This window comes from Carcharodon carcharias (genome assembly GCF_017639515.1).
Source record: "Carcharodon carcharias isolate sCarCar2 chromosome 35 unlocalized genomic scaffold, sCarCar2.pri SUPER_35_unloc_5, whole genome shotgun sequence".
In the NCBI taxonomy this organism is placed as follows: Eukaryota; Metazoa; Chordata; class Chondrichthyes; order Lamniformes; family Lamnidae; genus Carcharodon; species Carcharodon carcharias.
In genome coordinates, this window is record NW_024470721.1 from 773,903 (window position 1) to 796,998 (window position 23,096).

A 23,096-nucleotide genomic window follows, 5' to 3' on the forward strand; every position below is an offset into this window, starting at 1 on the left:
CCCGGCAGGAGGAGCTGCAGGGACCAGTCTATGAGAAGTGCATGACCGAGGAGGGAGATTACTGGTGAGTGGGCAGAAGGGGCTGGGGTTGCGCTGCCAGAGGGTGGTGGGGGGGTCACACTCACTGAGGATCGGACGCCAGGGCTCAGCACTCACTGGGGGTCAGCGCTGAGGGAGCGCCGCACTGTCAGAGGGTCAGTGCTGAGGGAGCGCCGCACTGTCGGAGGGTCAGCGCTGAGGGAGAGCCGCACTGTCGGAGGGTCAGTACTGAGGGAGAGCCGCACTGTCGGAGGGTCAGTGCTGAGGGAGCGCCGCACTGTCGGAGGGTCAGTGCTGAGGGAGTGCCGCACTGTGGGAGGGTCAGTGCTGAGGGTGCGCCGCACTGTCAGAGGGTCAGTGCTGTGGGAGCACCGCACTGTCAGAGGGTCAGTGCTGAGGGAGCGCCGCACTGTCAGAGGGTCAGTGCTGTGGGAGCACCGCACTGTCGGAGGGTCAGTGCTGAGGGAGCGCTGCACTGTTGGAGGGTCAGTGCTGCGGGAGCGCCGCACTGTCGGAGAGTCAGCGCTGAGGGAGTGCCTCACTGTCAGAGGGTCAGTGCTGAGGGAGAGCCGCACTGTCGGAGGGTCAGTGCTGTGGGAGCACCGCACTGTGGGAGGGTCAGTGCTGAGGGTGCGCCGCACTGTGGGAGGGTCAGTACTGAGGGAGCACCGCACTGTCGGAGGGTCAGTGCTGAGGGAGAGCCGCGCTGTCGGAGGGTCAGTGCTGAGGGAACGCCGCACTGTTGGAGGGTCAGTACTGAGGGAGAGCCGCACTGTCGGAGGGTCAGTGCTGAGGGAGCGCCGCACTGTCGGAGGGTCAGTACTGAGGGAGAGCCGCACTGTGGGAGGGTCAGTGCTGAGGGAGCACCGCACTGTGGGAGGGTCAGTGCTGAGGGAGCGCCGCACTGTCAGAGGGTCAGTGCTGAGGGAGTGCTGCACTGTTAGAGGTGCTGTCTTTCGGGATGAGACATTAAACTGAGCCCCTGCCTGCATTCTGGGGTGGGTGTAAGAGATCTCACGGTGAAGGTTGGAAGAGGAGCAGTTGATCTCTTTTCCATGACCTTTTGCACTGACGCTGGTAGGTGACATTGTGAATTATATTGGGACAGGGTGATATGCGGCTGTTATTGGGACGGGGTGATATGTGGCTGTTATTGGGACTGGGTGATATGTGGCTGTTATTGGGACAGGGTGATATGTGGCTGTTATTGGGACAGGGTGATATGTGGCTGTTATTGGGACAGGGTGATATGTGGCTGTTATTGGGACGGGGTGATATGTGGCTGTTATTGGGACGGGGTGATATGTGGCTGTTATTGGGACAGGGTGATATGTGGCTGTTATTGGGGCAGGGTGATATGTGGCTGTTATTGGGACTGGGTGATATGTGGCTGTTATTGGGACAGGGTGATATGTGGCTGTTATTGGGACAGGGTGATATGTGGCTGTTATTGGGACGGGGTGATATGTGGCTGTTATTGGGACAGGTTGATATGTGGCTGTTATTGGGACAGGGTGATATGTGGCTGTTATTGGGACAGGGTGATATGTGGCTGTTATTGGGACAGGGTGATATGTGGCTGTTATTGGGACAGGGTGATATGTGGCTGTTATTGGGACGGGGTGATATGTGGCTGTTATTGGGACAGGGTGATATGTGGCTGTTATTGGGACGGGGTGATATGTGGCTATTATTGGGACAGGGTGATATGTGGCTGTTATTGGGACGGGGTGATATGTGGCTGTTATTGAGACAGGGTGATATGTGGCTGTTACTGAGACAGGGTGATATGTGGCTGTTACTGAGACAGGGTGATATGTGGCTGTTATTGGGACAGGGTGATATGTGGCTGTTATTGGGACAGGGTGATATGTGGCTGTTATTGGGACGGGGTGATATGTGGCTGTTATTAGGACGGGGTGATATGTGGCTGTTATTGGGACGGGGTGATATGTGGCTGTTATTGGGATGGGGTGATATGTGGCTGTTATTGAGACAGGGTGATATGTGGCTGTTATTGGGACAGGGTGATATGTGGCTGTTATTGGGACAGGGTGATATGTGGCTGTTATTGGGACAGGGTGATATGTGGCTGTTATTGAGACAGGGTGATATGTGGCTGTTATTGGGACAGGGTGATATGTGGCTGTTATTGGGACAGGGTGATATGTGGCTGTTATTGGGACAGGGTGATATGTGGCTGTTATTGGGACAGGGTGATATGTGGCTGTTATTGGGACGGGGTGATATGTGGCTGTTATTGGGACGGGGTGATATGTGGCTGTTATTGGGACGGGGTGATATGTGGCTGTTATTGTGACGGGGTGATATGTGGCTGTTATTGGGACAGGGTGATATGTGGCTGTTATTGGGACGGGGTGATATGTGGCTGTTATTGGGACGGGGTGATATGTGGCTGTTATTGGGGCAGGGTGATATGTGGCTGTTATTGGGACAGGGTGATATGTGGCTGTTATTGGGACAGGGTGATATGTGGCTGTTATTGGGACAGGGTGATATGCGGCTGTTATTGGGACAGGGTGATATGTGGCTGTTACTGAGACAGGGTGATATGTGGCTGTTATTGGGACAGGGTGATATGTGGCTGTTATTGGGACTGGGTGATATGTGGCTGTTATTGGGACAGGGTGATATGTGGCTGTTATTGGGACAGGGTGATATGTGGCTGTTATTGGGAAAGGGTGATATGTGGCTGTTATTGGGACTGGGTGATATGTGGCTGTTATTGAGACAGGGTGATATGTGGCTGTTATTGGGACAGGGTGATATGTGGCTGTTATTGGGACGGGGTGATATGTGGCTGTTATTGGGACAGGGTGATATGTGGCTGTTATTGGGACGGGGTGATATGTGGCTGTTATTGGCACAGGGTGATATGTGGCTGTTATTGGGACAGGGTGATATGTGGCTGTTATTGGGACAGGGTGATATGTGGCTGTTATTGGGACTGGGTGATATGTGGCTGTTATTGGGACAGGGTGATATGTGGCTGTTATTGGGACAGGGTGATATGTGACTGTTATTGGGACTGGGTGATATGTGGCTGTTATTGGGACAGGGTGATATGTGGCTGTTATTGGGACAGGGTGATATGTGGCTGTTATTGGGACAGGGTGATATGTGGCTGTTATTGGGACTGGGTGATATGTGGCTGTTATTGGGACAGGGTGATATGTGGCTGTTATTGAGACAGGGTGATATGTGACTGTTATTGGGACAGGGTGATATGTGGCTGTTATTGGGACAGGGTGATATGTGGCTGTTATTGGGACAGGGTGATATGTGGCTGTTATTGGGACAGGGTGATATGTGGCTGTTATTGGGACAGGGTGATATGTGGCTGTTATTGGGACAGGGTGATATGTGGCTGTTATTGGGACAGGGTGATATGTGGCTGTTATTGGGACAGGGTGATATGTGGCTGTTATTGGGACGGGGTGATATGTGGCTGTTATTGGGACAGGGTGATATGTGGCTGTTATTGGGACAGGGTGATATGTGGCTGTTATTGGGACGGGGTGATATGTGGCTGTTATTGGGACTGGGTGATATGTGGCTGTTATTGAGACAGGGTGATATGTGGCTGTTATTGAGACAGGGTGATATGTGGCTGTTATTGGGACAGGGTGATATGTGGCTGTTATTGAAACAGGGTGATATGTGGCTGTTATTGAAACAGGGTGATATGTGGCTGTTATTGGGACAGGGTGATATGTGGCTGTTATTGAAACAGGGTGATATGTGGCTGTTATTGGGACAGGGTGATATGTGGCTGTTATTGGAAACAGGGTGATATGTGGCTGTTATTGGGACGGGTGATATGTGGCTGTTATTGGGACGGGGTGATATGTGGCTGTTATGGAAACAGGGTGATATGTGGCTGTTATTGGGACAGGGTGATATGTGGCTGTTATTGAGACAGGGTGATATGTGGCTGTTATTGAGACAGGGTGATATGTGGCTGTTATTGGGACAGGGTGATATGTGGCTGTTATTGAGACAGGGTGATATGTGGCTGTTATTGGGACAGGGTGATATGTGGCTGTTGTTGGGACAGGGTGATATGTGGCTGTTATTGGGACAGGGTGATATGTGGCTGTTATTGGGACGGGGTGATATGTGGCTGTTATTGGGACTGGGTGATATGTGGCTGTTATTGAGACAGGGTGATATGTGGCTGTTATTGGACAGGGTGATATGTGGCTGTTATTGGGACAGGGGTGATATGTGGCTGTTATTGGGACAGGGTGATATGTGGCTGTTATTGGGACAGGGTGATATGTGGGCTGTTATGGGACAGGGTGATATGTGGCTGTTATTGGACAGGGTGATATGTGGCTGTTATTGGGACAGGGTGATATGTGGCTGTTATTGGACAGGGTGATATGTGGCTGTATTGGGACGGGTGATATGTGGCTGTTATTGGGACAGGGGTGATATGTGGCTGTTATTGGGACAGGGTGATATGTGGCTGTTATTGGAACAGGGGTGATATGAGGCTGTTATTGGGACAGGGTGATATGTGGCTGTTATTGAGACAGGGTGATATGTGGCTGTTATTGGGACAGGGTGATATGTGGCTGTTATTGAGACAGGGTGATATGTGGCTGTTATTGGGACGGGGTGATATGTGGCTGTTATTGGGACAGGGTGATATGTGGCTGTTATTGGGACAGGGTGATATGTGGCTGTTATTGGGACAGGGTGATATGTGGCTGTTATTGGGACAGGGTGATATGTGGCTGTTATTGGGACAGGGTGATATGTGGCTGTTATTGGGACAGGGTGATATGTGGCTGTTATTGGGACAGGGTGATATGTGGCTGTTATTGGGACAGGGTGATATGTGGCTGTTATTGGGACAGGGTGATATGTGGCTGTTATTGGGACAGGGGTGATATGTGGCTGTTATTGGGACAGGGGTGATATGTGGCTGTTATTGGGACAGGGTGATATGTGGCTGTTATTGGGACGGGTGATATGTGGCTGTTATTGGGACAGGGTGATATGTGGCTGTTATTGGGACAGGGTGATATGTGGCTGTTATTGGGACAGGGTGATATGTGGCTGTTATTGGGGACGGGTGATATGTGGCTGTTATTGGGACAGGGTGATATGTGGCTGTTATTGGGACAGGGTGATATGTGGCTGTTATTGGGACAGGGTGATATGTGGCTGTTATTGGGACAGGGTGATATGTGGCTGTTATTGGGACAGGGTGATATGTGGCTGTTATTGGACGGGGTGATATGTGGCTGTTATTGGGACAGGGTGATATGTGGCTGTTATTGGGACAGGGTGATATGTGGCTGTTATTGGGACAGGGGTGATATGTGGCTGTTATTGGGACAGGGTGATATGTGGCTGTTATTGGGACAGGGTGATATGTGGCTGTTATTGGGACAGGGGTGATATGTGGCTGTTATTGGGACAGGGTGATATGTGGCTGTTATGGGACAGGGTGATATGTGGCTGTTATTGGGACAGGGTGATATGTGGCTGTTATTGGGACAGGGTGATATGTGGCTGTTATTGGGACGGGGTGATATGTGGCTGTTATTGGGAAACAGGGTGATATGTGGCTGTTATTGGGACAGGGTGATATGTGGCTGTTATTGAGACAGGGTGATATGTGGCTGTTATTGGGACAGGGTGATATGTGGCTGTTGTTGGGACAGGGTGATATGTGGCTGTTATTGGGACAGGGTGATATGTGGCTGTTATTGGGACGGGGGATATGTGGCTGTTATTGGGACAGGGTGATATGTGGCTGTTATTGGGACTGGGTGATATGTGGCTGTTATTGAGACAGGGTGATATGTGGCTGTTATTGAGGACAGGGAGATATGTGCTGTTATTGGAGACAGGTGGTGATATGTGGCTGTTATTGGGACAGGGTGATATGTGGCTGTTATTGGGACAGGGTGATATGTGGCTGTTATTGGGACAGGGTGATATGTGGCTGTTATTGGGACAGGGTGATATGTGGCGGTTATTGGGACAGGGTGATATGTGGCTGTTATTGGGACCAGGGTGATATGTGGCTGTTATTGGACAGGGTGATATGTGGCTGTATTGGGGCCCGTGTGATATGTGGCTGTTATTGGGACAGGGTGATATGTGGCTGTTATTGGGACAGGGTGATATGTGGCTGTTATTGGGACGAGGGTGATATGTGGCTGTTATTGGGACTGGGTGATATTGTGGCTGTTATTGGGACAGGGTGATATGGTGGCTGTTATTGGGACAGGGTGATATGTGGCTGTTATTGGGACAGGGTGATATGTGGCTGTTATTGGGACAGGGTGATATGTGGCTGTTATTGGGAACAGGGTGATATGTGGCTGTTATTGGGACAGGGTGATATGTGGCTGTTATTGGGACAGGGTGATATGTGGCTGTTATTGGGACAGGGTGATATGTGGCTGTTATTGGGACAGGGGTGATATGTGGCTGTTATTGAGACAGGGTGATATGTGGCTGTTATTGGGACAGGGGTGATATGTGGCTGTTATTGAGACGGGTGATATGTGGCTGTTATTGGGACAGGGTGATATGTGGCTGTTATTGGGACAGGGTGATATGTGGCTGTTATTGGGACAGGGTGATATGTGGCTGTTATTGGGACAGGGTGATATGTGGCTGTTATTGGGACAGGGTGATATGTTGGCTGTTATTGGGACAGGTTGATATGTGGCTGTTATTGGGACAGGGTGATATGTGGCTGTTATTGGGACAGGGGTGATATGTGGCTGTTATTGGGACAGGGTGTGATATGTGGCTGTTATTGGGACTGGGTGATATGTGGCTGTTATTGGGACAGGGGTGATATGTGGCTGTTATTGGGACAGGGTGATATGTGGCTGTTATTGGGACAGGGTGATATGTGGCTGTTATTGAGACAGGGTGATATGTGGCTGTTATTGGGACTGGGTGATATGTGGCTGTTATTGGACAGGGTGATATGTGGCTGTTATTGAAACAGGGTGATATGTGGCTGTTATTGAAACAGGGTGATATGTGGCTGTTATTGGGACAGGGTGATATGTGGCTGTTATTGAAACAGGGTGATATGTGGCTGTTATTGGGACAGGGTGATATGTGGCTGTTATTGAAACAGGGTGATATGTGGCTGTTATTGGGACGGGGTGATATGTGGCTGTTATTGGGACGGGGTGATATGTGGCTGTTATTGAAACAGGGTGATATGTGGCTGTTTTTGGGACAGGGTGATATGTGGCTGTTATTGAGACAGGGTGATATGTGGCTGTTATTGGACAGGGTGATATGTGGCTGTTATTGGGACAGGGTGATATGTGGCTGTTATTGAGACAGGGTGATATGTGGCTGTTATTGGGACAGGGTGATATGTGGCTGTTATTGGGACAGGGTGATATGTGGGCTGTTATTGGGACAGGGGTGATATGTGGCTGTTATTGGGACAGGGTGATATGTGCTGTTATTGGGACTGGGGTGATATGTGGCTGTTATTGGACAGGGTGATATGTGGCTGTTATTGGGACGGGCTGATATGTGGCTGTTATTGGGACAGGGTGATATGTGGCTGTTATTGAGACAGGGTGATATGTGGCTGTTATGTACAGGGTGATATGTGGCTGTTATTGGACAGGGTGATATGTGGCTGTTATTGAACAGGGGTGATATAGTGGTGTTATTGCGACAGGGTGATAAGTGGCTGTTATTGAACAGGGTGATATGAGGCTGTATTGGGACAGGGTGATATGTGGCTGTTATCGGGACAGGGTGATATAGTGGCTGTTATTGAAACAGGGTGATATGTGGCTGTTATTTGGGACAGGGTGATATGTGGCTGTTATTGGGACAGTGGTTATATGTGGCTGTTATTGAGACAGGTGGTGATATGTGGCAGTTATTGGACAGGGTGATATGTGGCTGTTATTGGACAGGGTGATATGTGGCTGTTATTGGGACGGGGTGATATGTGGCTGTTATTGGGACAGGGTGATATGTGGCTGTTATTGAGACAGGGTGATATGTGGCTGTTATTGAGACAGGGTGATATGTGGCTGTTATTGGGACAGGGTGATAAGAGGCTGTTATTGAAACAGGGTGATATGTGGCTGTTATTGAAACAGGGTGATATGTGGCTGTTATTGGGACAGGGTGTATGTGGCTGTTATTGAAACATGGTGATATGTGGCTGTTATTGGGACAGGGTGATATGTGGCTGTTATTGGGACAGGGGTGATTATGTGGCTGTTATTGGGACAGGGTGATATGTGGCTGTTATTGGGACAGGGTGATATGTGGCTGTTATTGGGACAGGGTGATATGTGGCTGTTATTGGGACAGGGTGATATGTGGCTGTTATTGGGACAGGGTGATATGTGGCTGTTATTGGGACAGGGTGATATGTGGCTGTTATTGGGACAGGGTGATATGTGGCTGTTATTGGGACAGGGTGATATGTGGCTGTTATTGGGACAGGGTGATATGTGGCTGTTATTGGGACAGGGTGATATGTGGCTGTTATTGGGACAGGGTGATATGTGGCTGTTATTGGGACAGGGTGATATGTGGCTGTTATTGGGACAGGGTGATATGTGGCTGTTATTGGGACAGGGTGATATGTGGCTGTTATTGGGACAGGGTGATATGTGGCTGTTATTGGGACAGGGTGATATGTGGCTGTTATTGGGACAGGGTGATATGTGGCTGTTATTGGGACAGGGTGATATGTGGCTGTTATTGGGACAGGGTGATATGTGGCTGTTATTGGGACGGGGTGATATGTGGCTGTTATTGAACCAGGGTGATATGTGGCTGTTATTGTAAGGACAGGGTGATATAGTGGCTGTTATTGGGACGGGGTGATATGTGGCTGTTATTGAAACAGGGTGATATGTGGCTGTTATTGAAACAGGGTGATATGTGGCTGTAATGGACAGGGTGATATGTGGCTGTTATGAGACAGGGTGATATGTGGCTGTTATTGGGACCAGGGTGATATGTGGCTGTTATTGGACAGGGTGATAAGTGGCTGTATTGGGACAGCGGTGATATGTGGCTGTTATTGAGACAGGGTGATATGTGGCTGTTATTGAAGACAGGGTGAATGTGGCTGTTATTGGGACAGGGGTGATAGTGGCTGTTATTGAGACAGGGTGATATGTGGCTGTTATTGGGACAGGGTGATATGTGGCTGTTATTGGGACAGGGTGATATGTGGCTGTTATTGGGACAGGGTGATATGTGGCTGTTATTGGGACAGGGTGATATGTGGCTGTTATTGGGACAGGGTGATATGTGGCTGTTATTGGGACAGGGTGATATGTGGCTGTTATTGGGACAGGGTGATATGTGGCTGTTATTGGGACAGGGTGATATGTGGCTGTTATTGGGACAGGGTGATATGTGGCTGTTATTGGGACAGGGTGATATGTGGCTGTTATTGGGACAGGGTGATATGTGGCTGTTATTGGGACAGGGTGATATGTGGCTGTTATTGGGACAGGGTGATATGTGGCTGTTATTGGGACAGGGTGATATGTGGCTGTTATTGGGACAGGGTGATATGTGGCTGTTATTGGGACAGGGTGATATGTGGCTGTTATTGGGACAGGGTGATATGTGGCTGTTATTGGGACAGGGTGATATGTGGCTGTTATTGGGACAGGGTGATATGTGGCTGTTATTGGGACAGGGTGATATGTGGCTGTTATTGGGACAGGGTGATATGTGGCTGTTATTGGGACAGGGTGATATGTGGCTGTTATTGGGACAGGGTGATATGTGGCTGTTATTGGGACAGGGTGATATGTGGCTGTTATTGGGACAGGGTGATATGTGGCTGTTATTGGGACAGGGTGATATGTGGCTGTTATTGGGACAGGGTGATATGTGGCTGTTATTGGGACAGGGTGATATGTGGCTGTTATTGGGACAGGGTGATATGTGGCTGTTATTGGGACAGGGTGATATGTGGCTGTTATTGGGACAGGGTGATATGTGGCTGTTATTGGGACAGGGTGATATGTGGCTGTTATTGGGACAGGGTGATATGTGGCTGTTATTGGGACAGGGTGATATGTGGCTGTTATTGGAACAGGGTGATATGTGGCTGTTATTGGGACAGGGTGATATGTGGCTGTTATTGGGACAGGGTGATATGTGGCTGTTATTGGGACAGGGTGATATGTGGCTGTTATTGGGACAGGGTGATATGTGGCTGTTATTGAGACAGGGTGATATGTGGCTGTTATTGAGACAGGGTGATATGTGGCTGTTATTGGGACAGGGTGATATGTGGCTGTTATTGGGACTGGGTGATATGTGGCTGTTATTGGGACAGGGTGATATGTGGCTGTTATTGGGACAGGGTGATATGTGGCTGTTATTGGGACTGGGTGATATGTGGCTGTTATTGGGACAGGGTGATATGTGGCTGTTATTGGGACAGGGTGATATGTGGCTGTTATTGAGACAGGGTGATATGTGGCTGTTATTGGGACAGGGTGATATGTGGCTGTTATTGGGACAGGGTGATATGTGGCTGTTATTGGGACAGGGTGATATGTGGCTGTTATTGAGACAGGGTGATATGTGGCTGTTATTGGGACAGGGTGATATGTGGCTGTTATTGAAACAGGGTGATATGTGGCTGTTATTGGGACAGGGTGATATGTGGCTGTTATTGAAACAGGGTGATATGTGGCTGTTATTGGGACGGGGTGATATGTGGCTGTTATTGGGACAGGGTGATATGTGGCTGTTATTGGGACAGGGTGATATGTGGCTGTTATTGGGACAGGGTGATATGTGGCTGTTATTGGGACAGGGTGATATGTGGCTGTTATTGGGACAGGGTGATATGTGGCTGTTATTGGGACAGGGTGATATGTGGCTGTTATTGGGACAGGGTGATATGTGGCTGTTATTGGGACAGGGTGATATGTGGCTGTTATTGGGACAGGGTGATATGTGGCTGTTATTGGGACAGGGTGATATGTGGCTGTTATTGGGACAGGGTGATATGTGGCTGTTATTGGGACAGGGTGATATGTGGCTGTTATTGAAACAGGGTGATATGTGGCTGTTATTGGGACAGGGTGATATGTGGCTGTTATTGGGACAGGGTGATATGTGGCTGTTATTGGGACAGGGTGATATGTGGCTGTTATTGGGACAGGGTGATATGTGGCTGTTATTGGGACAGGGTGATATGTGGCTGTTATTGGGACAGGGTGATATGTGGCTGTTATTGGGACAGGGTGATATGTGGCTGTTATTGGGACAGGGTGATATGTGGCTGTTATTGGGACAGGGTGATATGTGGCTGTTATTGGGACAGGGTGATATGTGGCTGTTATTGGGACAGGGTGATATGTGGCTGTTATTGGGACAGGGTGATATGTGGCTGTTATTGGGACAGGGTGATATGTGGCTGTTATTGGGACAGGGTGATATGTGGCTGTTATTGGGACAGGGTGATATGTGGCTGTTATTGGGACAGGGTGATATGTGGCTGTTATTGGGACAGGGTGATATGTGGCTGTTATTGGGACAGGGTGATATGTGGCTGTTATTGGGACAGGGTGATATGTGGCTGTTATTGGGACAGGGTGATATGTGGCTGTTATTGGGACAGGGTGATATGTGGCTGTTATTGGGACAGGGTGATATGTGGCTGTTATTGGGACAGGGTGATATGTGGCTGTTATTGGGACAGGGTGATATGTGGCTGTTATTGGGACAGGGTGATATGTGGCTGTTATTGGGACAGGGTGATATGTGGCTGTTATTGGGACAGGGTGATATGTGGCTGTTATTGGGACAGGGTGATATGTGGCTGTTATTGGGACAGGGTGATATGTGGCTGTTATTGGGACAGGGTGATATGTGGCTGTTATTGGGACAGGGTGATATGTGGCTGTTATTGGGACAGGGTGATATGTGGCTGTTATTGGGACAGGGTGATATGTGGCTGTTATTGGGACAGGGTGATATGTGGCTGTTATTGGGACAGGGTGATATGTGGCTGTTATTGGGACAGGGTGATATGTGGCTGTTATTGGGACAGGGTGATATGTGGCTGTTATTGGGACAGGGTGATATGTGGCTGTTATTGGGACAGGGTGATATGTGGCTGTTATTGGGACAGGGTGATATGTGGCTGTTATTGGGACAGGGTGATATGTGGCTGTTATTGGGACAGGGTGATATGTGGCTGTTATTGGGACAGGGTGATATGTGGCTGTTATTGGGACAGGGTGATATGTGGCTGTTATTGGGACAGGGTGATATGTGGCTGTTATTGGGACAGGGTGATATGTGGCTGTTATTGGGACAGGGTGATATGTGGCTGTTATTGGGACAGGGTGATATGTGGCTGTTATTGGGACAGGGTGATATGTGGCTGTTATTGGGACAGGGTGATATGTGGCTGTTATTGGGACAGGGTGATATGTGGCTGTTATTGGGACAGGGTGATATGTGGCTGTTATTGGGACAGGGTGATATGTGGCTGTTATTGGGACAGGGTGATATGTGGCTGTTATTGGGACAGGGTGATATGTGGCTGTTATTGGGACAGGGTGATATGTGGCTGTTATTGGGACAGGGTGATATGTGGCTGTTATTGGGACAGGGTGATATGTGGCTGTTATTGGGACAGGGTGATATGTGGCTGTTATTGGGACAGGGTGATATGTGGCTGTTATTGGGACAGGGTGATATGTGGCTGTTATTGGGACAGGGTGATATGTGGCTGTTATTGGGACAGGGTGATATGTGGCTGTTATTGGGACAGGGTGATATGTGGCTGTTATTGGGACAGGGTGATATGTGGCTGTTATTGGGACAGGGTGATATGTGGCTGTTATTGGGACAGGGTGATATGTGGCTGTTATTGGGACAGGGTGATATGTGGCTGTTATTGGGACAGGGTGATATGTGGCTGTTATTGGGACAGGGTGATATGTGGCTGTTATTGGGACAGGGTGATATGTGGCTGTTATTGGGACAGGGTGATATGTGGCTGTTATTGGGACAGGGTGATATGTGGCTGTTATTGAGACAGGGTGATATGTGGCTGTTATTGGGACAGGGTGATATGTGGCTGTTATTGGGACAGGGTGATATGTGGCTGTTATTGAAACAGGGTGATATGTGGCTGTTATTGGGACAGGGTGATATGTGGCTGTTATTGGGACAGGGTGATATGTGGCTGTTATTGGGACAGGGTGATATGTGGCTGTTATTGGGACAGGGTGATATGTGGCTGTTATTGAAACAGGGTGATATGTGGCTGTTATTGGGACAGGGTGATATGTGGCTGTTATTGGGACAGGGTGATATGTGGCTGTTATTGGGACAGGGTGATATGTGGCTGTTATTGGGACAGGGTGATATGTGGCTGTTATTGGGACAGGGTGATATGTGGCTGTTATTGGACAGGGTGATATGTGGCTGTTATTGGGACAGGGTGATATGTGGCTGTTATTGGGACAGGGTGATATGTGGCTGTTATTGGGACAGGGTGATATGTGGCTGTTATTGGGACAGGGTGATATGTGGCTGTTATTGGGACAGGGTGATATGTGGCTGTTATTGGGACAGGGTGATATGTGGCTGTTATTGGGACAGGGTGATATGTGGCTGTTATTGGGACAGGGTGATATGTGGCTGTTATTGAGACAGGGTGATATGTGGCTGTTATTGAGACAGGGTGATATGTGGCTGTTATTGGGACAGGGTGATATGTGGCTGTTATTGGGACAGGGTGATATGTGGCTGTTATTGGGACAGGGTGATATGTGGCTGTTATTGGGACAGGGTGATATGTGGCTGTTATTGAAACAGGGTGATATGTGGCTGTTATTGAAACAGGGTGATATGTGGCTGTTATTGGGACAGGGTGATATGTGGCTGTTATTGGGACGGGGTGATATGTGGCTGTTATTGGGACAGGGTGATATGTGGCTGTTATTGAGACAGGGTGATATGTGGCTGTTATTGGGACAGGGTGATATGTGGCTGTTATTGGGACAGGGTGATATGTGGCTGTTATTGGGACAGGGTGATATGTGGCTGTTATTGGGACAGGGTGATATGTGGCTGTTATTGGGACAGGGTGATATGTGGCTGTTATTGGGACAGGGTGATATGTGGCTGTTATTGGGACAGGGTGATATGTGGCTGTTATTGGGACAGGGTGATATGTGGCTGTTATTGGGACAGGGTGATATGTGGCTGTTATTGGGACAGGGTGATATGTGGCTGTTATTGAAACAGGGTGATATGTGGCTGTTATTGGGACAGGGTGATATGTGGCTGTTATTGGGACAGGGTGATATGTGGCTGTTATTGGGACAGGGTGATATGTGGCTGTTATTGGGACAGGGTGATATGTGGCTGTTATTGGGACAGGGTGATATGTGGCTGTTATTGGGACAGGGTGATATGTGGCTGTTATTGGGACAGGGTGATATGTGGCTGTTATTGGGACAGGGTGATATGTGGCTGTTATTGGGACAGGGTGATATGTGGCTGTTATTGGGACAGGGTGATATGTGGCTGTTATTGGGACAGGGTGATATGTGGCTGTTATTGGGACAGGGTGATATGTGGCTGTTATTGGGACAGGGTGATATGTGGCTGTTATTGAGACAGGGTGATATGTGGCTGTTATTGGGACAGGGTGATATGTGGCTGTTATTGGGACAGGGTGATATGTGGCTGTTATTGGGACAGGGTGATATGTGGCTGTTATTGAAACAGGGTGATATGTGGCTGTTATTGGGACAGGGTGATATGTGGCTGTTATTGGGACAGGGTGATATGTGGCTGTTATTGGACAGGGTGATATGTGGCTGTTATTGGGACAGGGTGATATGTGGCTGTTATTGGGACAGGGTGATATGTGGCTGTTATTGGGACAGGGTGATATGTGGCTGTTATTGGGACAGGGTGATATGTGGCTGTTATTGGGACGGGGTGATATGTGGCTGTTATTGGGACAGGGTGATATGTGGCTGTTATTGGGACAGGGTGATATGTGGCTGTTATTGGGACAGGGTGATATGTGGCTGTTATTGGGACAGGGTGATATGTGGCTGTTATTGAGACAGGGTGATATGTGGCTGTTATTGGGACAGGGTGATATGTGGCTGTTATTGGGACAGGGTGATATGTGGCTGTTATTGGGACAGGGTGATATGTGGCTGTTATTGGGACAGGGTGATATGTGGCTGTTATTGGGACAGGGTGATATGTGGCTGTTATTGGGACAGGGTGATATGTGGCTGTTATTGGGACAGGGTGATATGTGGCTGTTATTGGGACAGGGTGATATGTGGCTGTTATTGGGACAGGGTGATATGTGGCTGTTATTGGGACAGGGTGATATGTGGCTGTTATTGGGACAGGGTGATATGTGGCTGTTATTGGGACAGGGTGATATGTGGCTGTTATTGGGACAGGGTGATATGTGGCTGTTATTGGGACAGGGTGATATGTGGCTGTTATTGGGACAGGGTGATATGTGGCTGTTATTGGGACAGGGTGATATGTGGCTGTTATTGGGACAGGGTGATATGTGGCTGTTATTGGGACAGGGTGATATGTGGCTGTTATTGAGACAGGGTGATATGTGGCTGTTATTGGGACAGGGTGATATGTGGCTGTTATTGGGACAGGGTGATATGTGGCTGTTATTGGGACAGGGTGATATGTGGCTGTTATTGGGACAGGGTGATATGTGGCTGTTATTGGGACAGGGTGATATGTGGCTGTTATTGGGACAGGGTGATATGTGGCTGTTATTGAGACAGGGTGATATGTGGCTGTTATTGGGACAGGGTGATATGTGGCTGTTATTGGGACAGGGTGATATGTGGCTGTTATTGGGACAGGGTGATATGTGGCTGTTATTGAAACAGGGTGATATGTGGCTGTTATTGGGACAGGGTGATATGTGGCTGTTATTGGGACAGGGTGATATGTGGCTGTTATTGGGACAGGGTGATATGTGGCTGTTATTGGGACAGGGTGATATGTGGCTGTTATTGGGACAGGGTGATATGTGGCTGTTATTGGGACAGGGTGATATGTGGCTGTTGTTGGGACAGGGTGATATGTGGCTGTTATTGAGACAGGGTGATATGTGGCTGTTATTGGGACAGGGTGATATGTGGCTGTTATTGGGACAGGGTGATATGTGGCTGTTATTGAAACAGGGTGATATGTGGCTGTTATTGAAACAGGGTGATATGTGGCTGTTATTGGGACAGGGTGATATGTGGCTGTTATTGAAACAGGGTGATATGTGGCTGTTATTGGGACAGGGTGATATGTGGCTGTTATTGAAACAGGGTGATATGTGGCTGTTATTGGGACAGGGTGATATGTGGCTGTTATTGGGACGGGGTGATATGTGGCTGTTATTGAAACAGGGTGATATGTGGCTGTTATTGGGACAGGGTGATATGTGGCTGTTATTGAGACAGGGTGATATGTGGCTGTTATTGAGACAGGGTGATATGTGGCTGTTATTGGGACAGGGTGATATGTGGCTGTTATTGAGACAGGGTGATATGTGGCTGTTATTGGGACAGGGTGATATGTGGCTGTTATTGGGACAGGGTGATATGTGGCTGTTATTGAGACAGGGTGATATGTGGCTGTTATTGGGACAGGGTGATATGTGGCTGTTATTGGGACGGGGTGATATGTGGCTGTTATTGGGACTGGGTGATATGTGGCTGTTATTGAGACAGGGTGATATGTGGCTGTTATTGAGACAGGGTGATATGTGGCTGTTATTGGGACAGGGTGATATGTGGCTGTTATTGAAACAGGGTGATATGTGGCTGTTATTGAAACAGGGTGATATGTGGCTGTTATTGGGACAGGGTGATATGTGGCTGTTATTGAAACAGGGTGATATGTGGCTGTTATTGAAACAGGGTGATATGTGGCTGTTATTGAAACAGGGTGATATGTGGCTGTTATTGGGACGGGGTGATATGTGGCTGTTATTGGGACGGGGTGATATGTGGCTGTTATTGAAACAGGGTGATATGTGGCTGTTATTGGGACAGGGTGATATGTGGCTGTTATTGAGACAGGGTGATATGTGGCTGTTATTGAGACAGGGTGATATGTGGCTGTTATTGAGACAGGGTGATATGTGGCTGTTATTGGGACAGGGTGATATGTGGCTGTTATTGGGACAGGGTGATATGTGGCTGTTATTGAGACAGGGTGATATGTGGCTGTTATTGGGACAGGGTGATATGTGGCTGTTATTGGGACAGGGTGATATGTGGCTGTTATTGGGACAGGGTGATATGTGGCTGTTATTGAAACAGGGTGATATGTGGCTGTTATTGGGACAGGGTGATATGTGGCTGTTATTGGGACAGGGTGATATGTGGCTGTTATTGAGACAGGGTGATATGTGGCTGTTATTGGACAGGGTGATATGTGGCTGTTATTGGGACAGGGTGATATGTGGCTGTTATTGGGACAGGGTGATATGTGGCTGTTATTGGGACAGGGTGATATGTGGCTGTTATTGGGACAGGGTGATATGTGGCTGTTATTGAGACAGGGTGATATGTGGCTGTTATTGGGACAGGGTGATATGTGGCTGTTATTGGGACAGGGTGATATGTGGCTGTTATTGGGACAGGGTGATATGTGGCTGTTATTGGGACAGGGTGATATGTGGCTGTTATTGAGACAGGGTGATATGTGGCTGTTATTGGGACAGGGTGATATGTGGCTGTTATTGGGACAGGGTGATATGTGGCTGTTATTGGGACAGGGTGATATGTGGCTGTTATTGAAACAGGGTGATATGTGGCTGTTATTGAAACAGGGTGATATGTGGCTGTTATTGAAACAGGGTGATATGTGGCTGTTATTGGGACAGGGTGATATGTGGCTGTTATTGAGACAGGGTGATATGTGGCTGTTATTGGGACAGGGTGATATGTGGCTGTTATTGAAACAGGGTGATATGTGGCTGTTATTGGGACAGGGTGATATGTGGCTGTTATTGGGACGGGGTGATATGTGGCTGTTATTGGGACGGGGTGATATGTGGCTGTTATTGAAACAGGGTGATATGTGGCTGTTATTGGGACAGGGTGATATGAGGCTGTTATTGGGACAGGGTGATATGTGGCTGTTATTGAGACAGGGTGATATGTGGCTGTTATTGGGACAGGGTGATATGTGGCTGTTATTGAGACAGGGTGATATGTGGCTGTTATTGAGACAGGGTGATATGTGGCTGTTATTGGGACGGGGTGATATGTGGCTGTTATTGGGACGGGGTGATATGTGGCTGTTATTGGGACAGGGTGATATGTGGCTGTTATTGGGACAGGGTGATATGTGGCTGTTATTGGGACAGGGTGATATGTGGCTGTTATTGGGACAGGGTGATATGTGGCTGTTATTGGGACAGGGTGATATGTGGCTGTTATTGGGACGGGTGATATGTGGCTGTTATTGGACGGGGTGATATGTGGCTGTTATTGGGACAGGGTGATATGTGGCTGTTATTGGGACAGGGTGATATGTGGCTGTTATTGGGACAGGGTGATATGTGGCTGTTATTGGGACAGGGTGATATGTGGCTGTTATTGGGACAGGGTGATATGTGGCTGTTATTGGGACAGGGTGATATGTGGCTGTTATTGGGACAGGGTGATATGTGGCTGTTATTGGGACAGGGTGATATGTGGCTGTTATTGGGACAGGGTGATATGTGGCTGTTATTGGGACAGGGTGATATGTGGCTGTTATTGGGACAGGGTGATATTGGCTGTTATTGGGACAGGGTGATATGTGGCTGTTATTGGGACAGGGAGATATGTGGGCTGTTATTGGGACTGGGTGATATGTAGGGCTGTTATTGGGACAGGGGTGATATGTGGCAGTACTTGGGACAGGGTGATATGTGCTGTTATTGGGTACAGGGGTGATATGTGGCTGTATTGGGACAGGGTGATATGTGGCTGTTATAGGGCCGGGGTGATATGTGGCTGTTTATTGGGCAGCAGGGAATATGGGCATGTTATTGGGACAGGGTGATATGTGGGCTGATATTGGGAGACAGGGTTGCATACTATGGCTGTTATTGGGGACAGGGGTTGATATGGGGCTGTTATTGGGGACAGGGTGATATTGTGGCTGTTATTGGGCCAGGGGGTGATATGTGAGGCTGTTATAGGGACTGGGTGATATGTTGCTGTTAATGTGACAGGGTGATATGTGGCAGTTATTGGGACAGGGTGATATGTGGCTGTTAATTGGGACAGGGTGATATGTGGCTGTTATTGAGACAGGGTGATATGTGGCTGTTATTGGGACAGGGTGATATGTGGCTGTTATTGGGACAGGGTGATATGTGGCTGTTATTGGGACAGGGTGATATGTGGCTGTTATTGAAACAGGGTGATATGTGGCTGTTATTGAAACAGGGTGATATGTGGCTGTTATTGGGACAGGGTGATATGTGGCTGTTATTGAGACAGGGTGATATGTGGCTGTTATTGGGACAGGGTGATATGTGGCTGTTATTGAAACAGGGTGATATGTGGCTGTTATTGGGACGGGGTGATATGTGGCTGTTATTGGGACTGGGTGATATGTGGCTGTTATTGAGACAGGGTGATATGTGGCTGTTATTGAGACAGGGTGATATGTGGCTGTTATTGGGACAGGGTGATATGTGGCTGTTATTGAAACAGGGTGATATGTGGCTGTTATTGAAACAGGGTGATATGTGGCTGTTATTGGGACAGGGTGATATGTGGCTGTTATTGAAACAGGGTGATATGTGGCTGTTATTGGGACAGGGTGATATGTGGCTGTTATTGAAACAGGGTGATATGTGGCTGTTATTGGGACGGGGTGATATGTGGCTGTTATTGGGACGGGGTGATATGTGGCTGTTATTGAAACAGGGTGATATGTGGCTGTTATTGGGACAGGGTGATATGTGGCTGTTATTGATACAGGGTGATATGCGGCTGTTATTGAGACAGGGTGATATGTGGCTGTTATTGGGACAGGGTGATATGTGGCTGTTATTGAGACAGGGTGATATGTGGCTGTTATTTGAGACAGGGTGATATGTGGCTGTTATTGGGACAGGGTGATATGTGGCTGTTATTGGGACAGGGTGATATGTGGCTGTTATTGGGACAGGGTGATATGTGGCTGTTATTGAGACAGGGGTGATATGCGGCTGTTATTGGGACAGGGTGATATGTGGCTGTTATTGGGACAGGTTGATATGTTGGCTGTTATTGGGACAGGGTGATATGTGGCTGTTATTGGACAGGGTGATATGTGGCTGTTATTGGTACCGGTGATATGTGGGCTGTTATTTGAGACAGGGGAGATATGTGGCTGTTATTGGGGACAGGGTGATATGTGGCAGTTAATGAGACTGGGTGATATTGGCTGTTATTGGGACAGGGTGATATGTGGCTGTTATTGGACAGGGTGATATGTGGCTGTTATTGGGACAGGGGTGATATGTGGCTGTTATTGGGACAGGGTGATATGTGGCTGTTTATTGGAGACAGGGTGATATGTGGCTGTTATTGGGACAGGGTGATATGTGGCTGTTATTGAGACAGGGTGATATGTGGCTGTTATTGAGACAGGGTAATATGTGGCTGTTATTGAGACAGGGTGATATGTGGCTGTTATTGGGACAGGGTGATATGTGGCTGTTGTTGGGACAGGGTGATATGTGGCTGTTATTGAGACAGGGTGATATGTGGCTGTTATTGGGACAGGGTGATATGTGGCTGTTATTGGGACAGGGTGATATGTGGCTGTTATTGGGACAGGGTGATATGTGGCTGTTATTGAAACAGGGTGATATGTGGCTGTTATTGGGACAGGGTGATATGTGGCTGTTATTGGGACAGGGTGATATGTGGCTGTTATTGAGACAGGGTGATATGTGGCTGTTATTGGGACAGGGTGATATGTGGCTGTTATTGGGACAGGGTGATATGTGGCTGTTATTGGGACAGGGTGATATGTGGCTGTTATTGGGACAGGGTGATATGTGGCTGTTATTGGACAGGGTGATATGGGCTGTTATTGGGACAGGGTGATATGTGGCTGTTATTGGGGACTGGGGTGATATGTGGCTGTTATTGGGACTGGGTGATATGTGGCTGTTATTGGGACAGGGTGATATGTGGCTGTTGGTTGGGGACAGGGTGATATGTGGCTTGTTTGAGACAGGGTGATATGTGGCTGTTATGGGACAGGGTGATATGTGTGCTGTTATTGGGACAGGGTGATAAGTGGCTGTTATTGGGACAGGGTGATATGTGGCTGTTTATTGAAACAGGGTGATATGTGGCTGTTATTGAAACAGGGTGATAAGTGCTGTTATTGAAACAGGGTGATATGTGGCTGTTATTGGACAGGGTGATATGTGCTGTTATTGAGACAGGGTGATATGTGGCTTTTATTGGGACAGGGTGATATGTGGGCTGTTATTGAAACAGGGGTGATATGTGGCTGTTATTGGGACAGGTTGATATGGTGGCTGTTATTGGGACGGGGTGATATGTGGCTGTTATTGGGACGGGGTGATATGTGGCTGTTATTGAAACAGGGTGATATGTGGCTGTTATTGGGACAGGGTGATATGAGGCTGTTATTGGGACAGGGTGATATGTGGCTGTGTATTGAGACAGGGTGATATTGTGGCTGTTATTGGGACAGGGTGATATGTGGCTGTTATTGAGACAGGGTGATATGTGGCTGTTATTGAGACAGGGAGATATGTGGCTGTTATTGGGACGGGGTGATATGTGGCTGTTATTGGACGGGGTGATATGTGGCTGTTATTGGGACAGGGTGATATGTGCTGTTATTGGGACACGGTGATATGTGGCTGTTATTGGGACAGGGTGATATGTGGGCTGTTATTGGGACAGGGGTGATATGTGGCTGTTATTGGGACAGGGTGATATGTGCTGTTTTGGGACGGGGTGATATGTGGCTGTTATTGGGACGGGTGATATGTGCTGTTATTGGGACAGGGTGATAGTGGCTGTTATTGGGACTGGGTGATATGTGGCTGTTATTGGGACAGGGTGATATGTGGCTGTTATTGGGACAGGGTGATATGTGGCTGTTATTGGGACTGGGTGATATGGGCTGTTATTGGGACAGGGTGATATGTGGCTGTTATTGGGACAGGGTGATATGTGGCTGTTATTGGGACTGGGTGATATGTGGCTGTTATTGGACTGGGTGATATGTGGCTGTTATTGAAACAGGGTGATAAGTGGCTGTTATTGGGACAGGTGATAGGTGGCTGTTATTGGGACAGGGTGATATGTGGCTGTTATTGGGACAGGGTGATATGTGGCTGTTATTGAGACAGGGGTGATATGTGGCTGTTATTGGGACAGGGGTGATATGTGGCTGTTATTGGGACTGGGTGATATGTGGCTGTTATTGGGACAGGGTGATATGTGGCTGTTATTGGGACAGGGTGATATGTGGCTGTTTATTGAGACAGGGTGATATGTGGCTGTTATTGGGACAGGGTGATATGTGGCTGTTACTGGGACAGGGTGATATGTGGCTGTTACTGGAGACAGGGTGATATTGCTGTTATTGAGACAGGGTGATATGTGGCTGTTATTGGGACTGGGTGATATGTGGCTGTTATTGAGACAGGGTGATATGTGGCTGTTATTGGACAGGGTGATATGTGGCTGTTATTGGGACAGGGTGATATGTGGCTGTTACTGAGACTATGGTGATATGTGGCTGTTATTGAGACAGGGTGATATGTGGCTGTTACTGAGACAGGGTGATATGTGGCTGTTATTGGGACGGGGTGATATGTGGCTGTTATTGGGACAGGGGTGATATGTGGCTGTTATTGGGACAGGGTGATATGTGGCTGGTTATTGAAACAGGGTGATATGTGGCTGTTATTGGGACAGGGTGATATGTGGCTGTTATTGGGACAGGGTGATATGTGGCTGTTA

The 23,096-nt window shown here is 48.3% G+C and overlaps 1 protein-coding gene across 3 annotated transcripts in view; it reads left to right on the forward strand.

Moving 5' to 3' along the window:
- LOC121274258 (SLIT-ROBO Rho GTPase-activating protein 3-like) overlaps positions 1–23,096 on the forward strand; it is a 282,583-nt gene that overhangs the window by 188,193 nt on the left and 71,294 nt on the right. For all 3 annotated transcript variants that reach the window (XM_041181468.1, XM_041181470.1, XM_041181469.1), the window contains one exon: positions 1–64. This exon is cut by the window's left edge and continues 164 nt beyond it. In XM_041181468.1, the coding sequence (XP_041037402.1) occupies positions 1–64 (64 nt within the window). The remainder of the gene's footprint in view (positions 65–23,096) is intronic.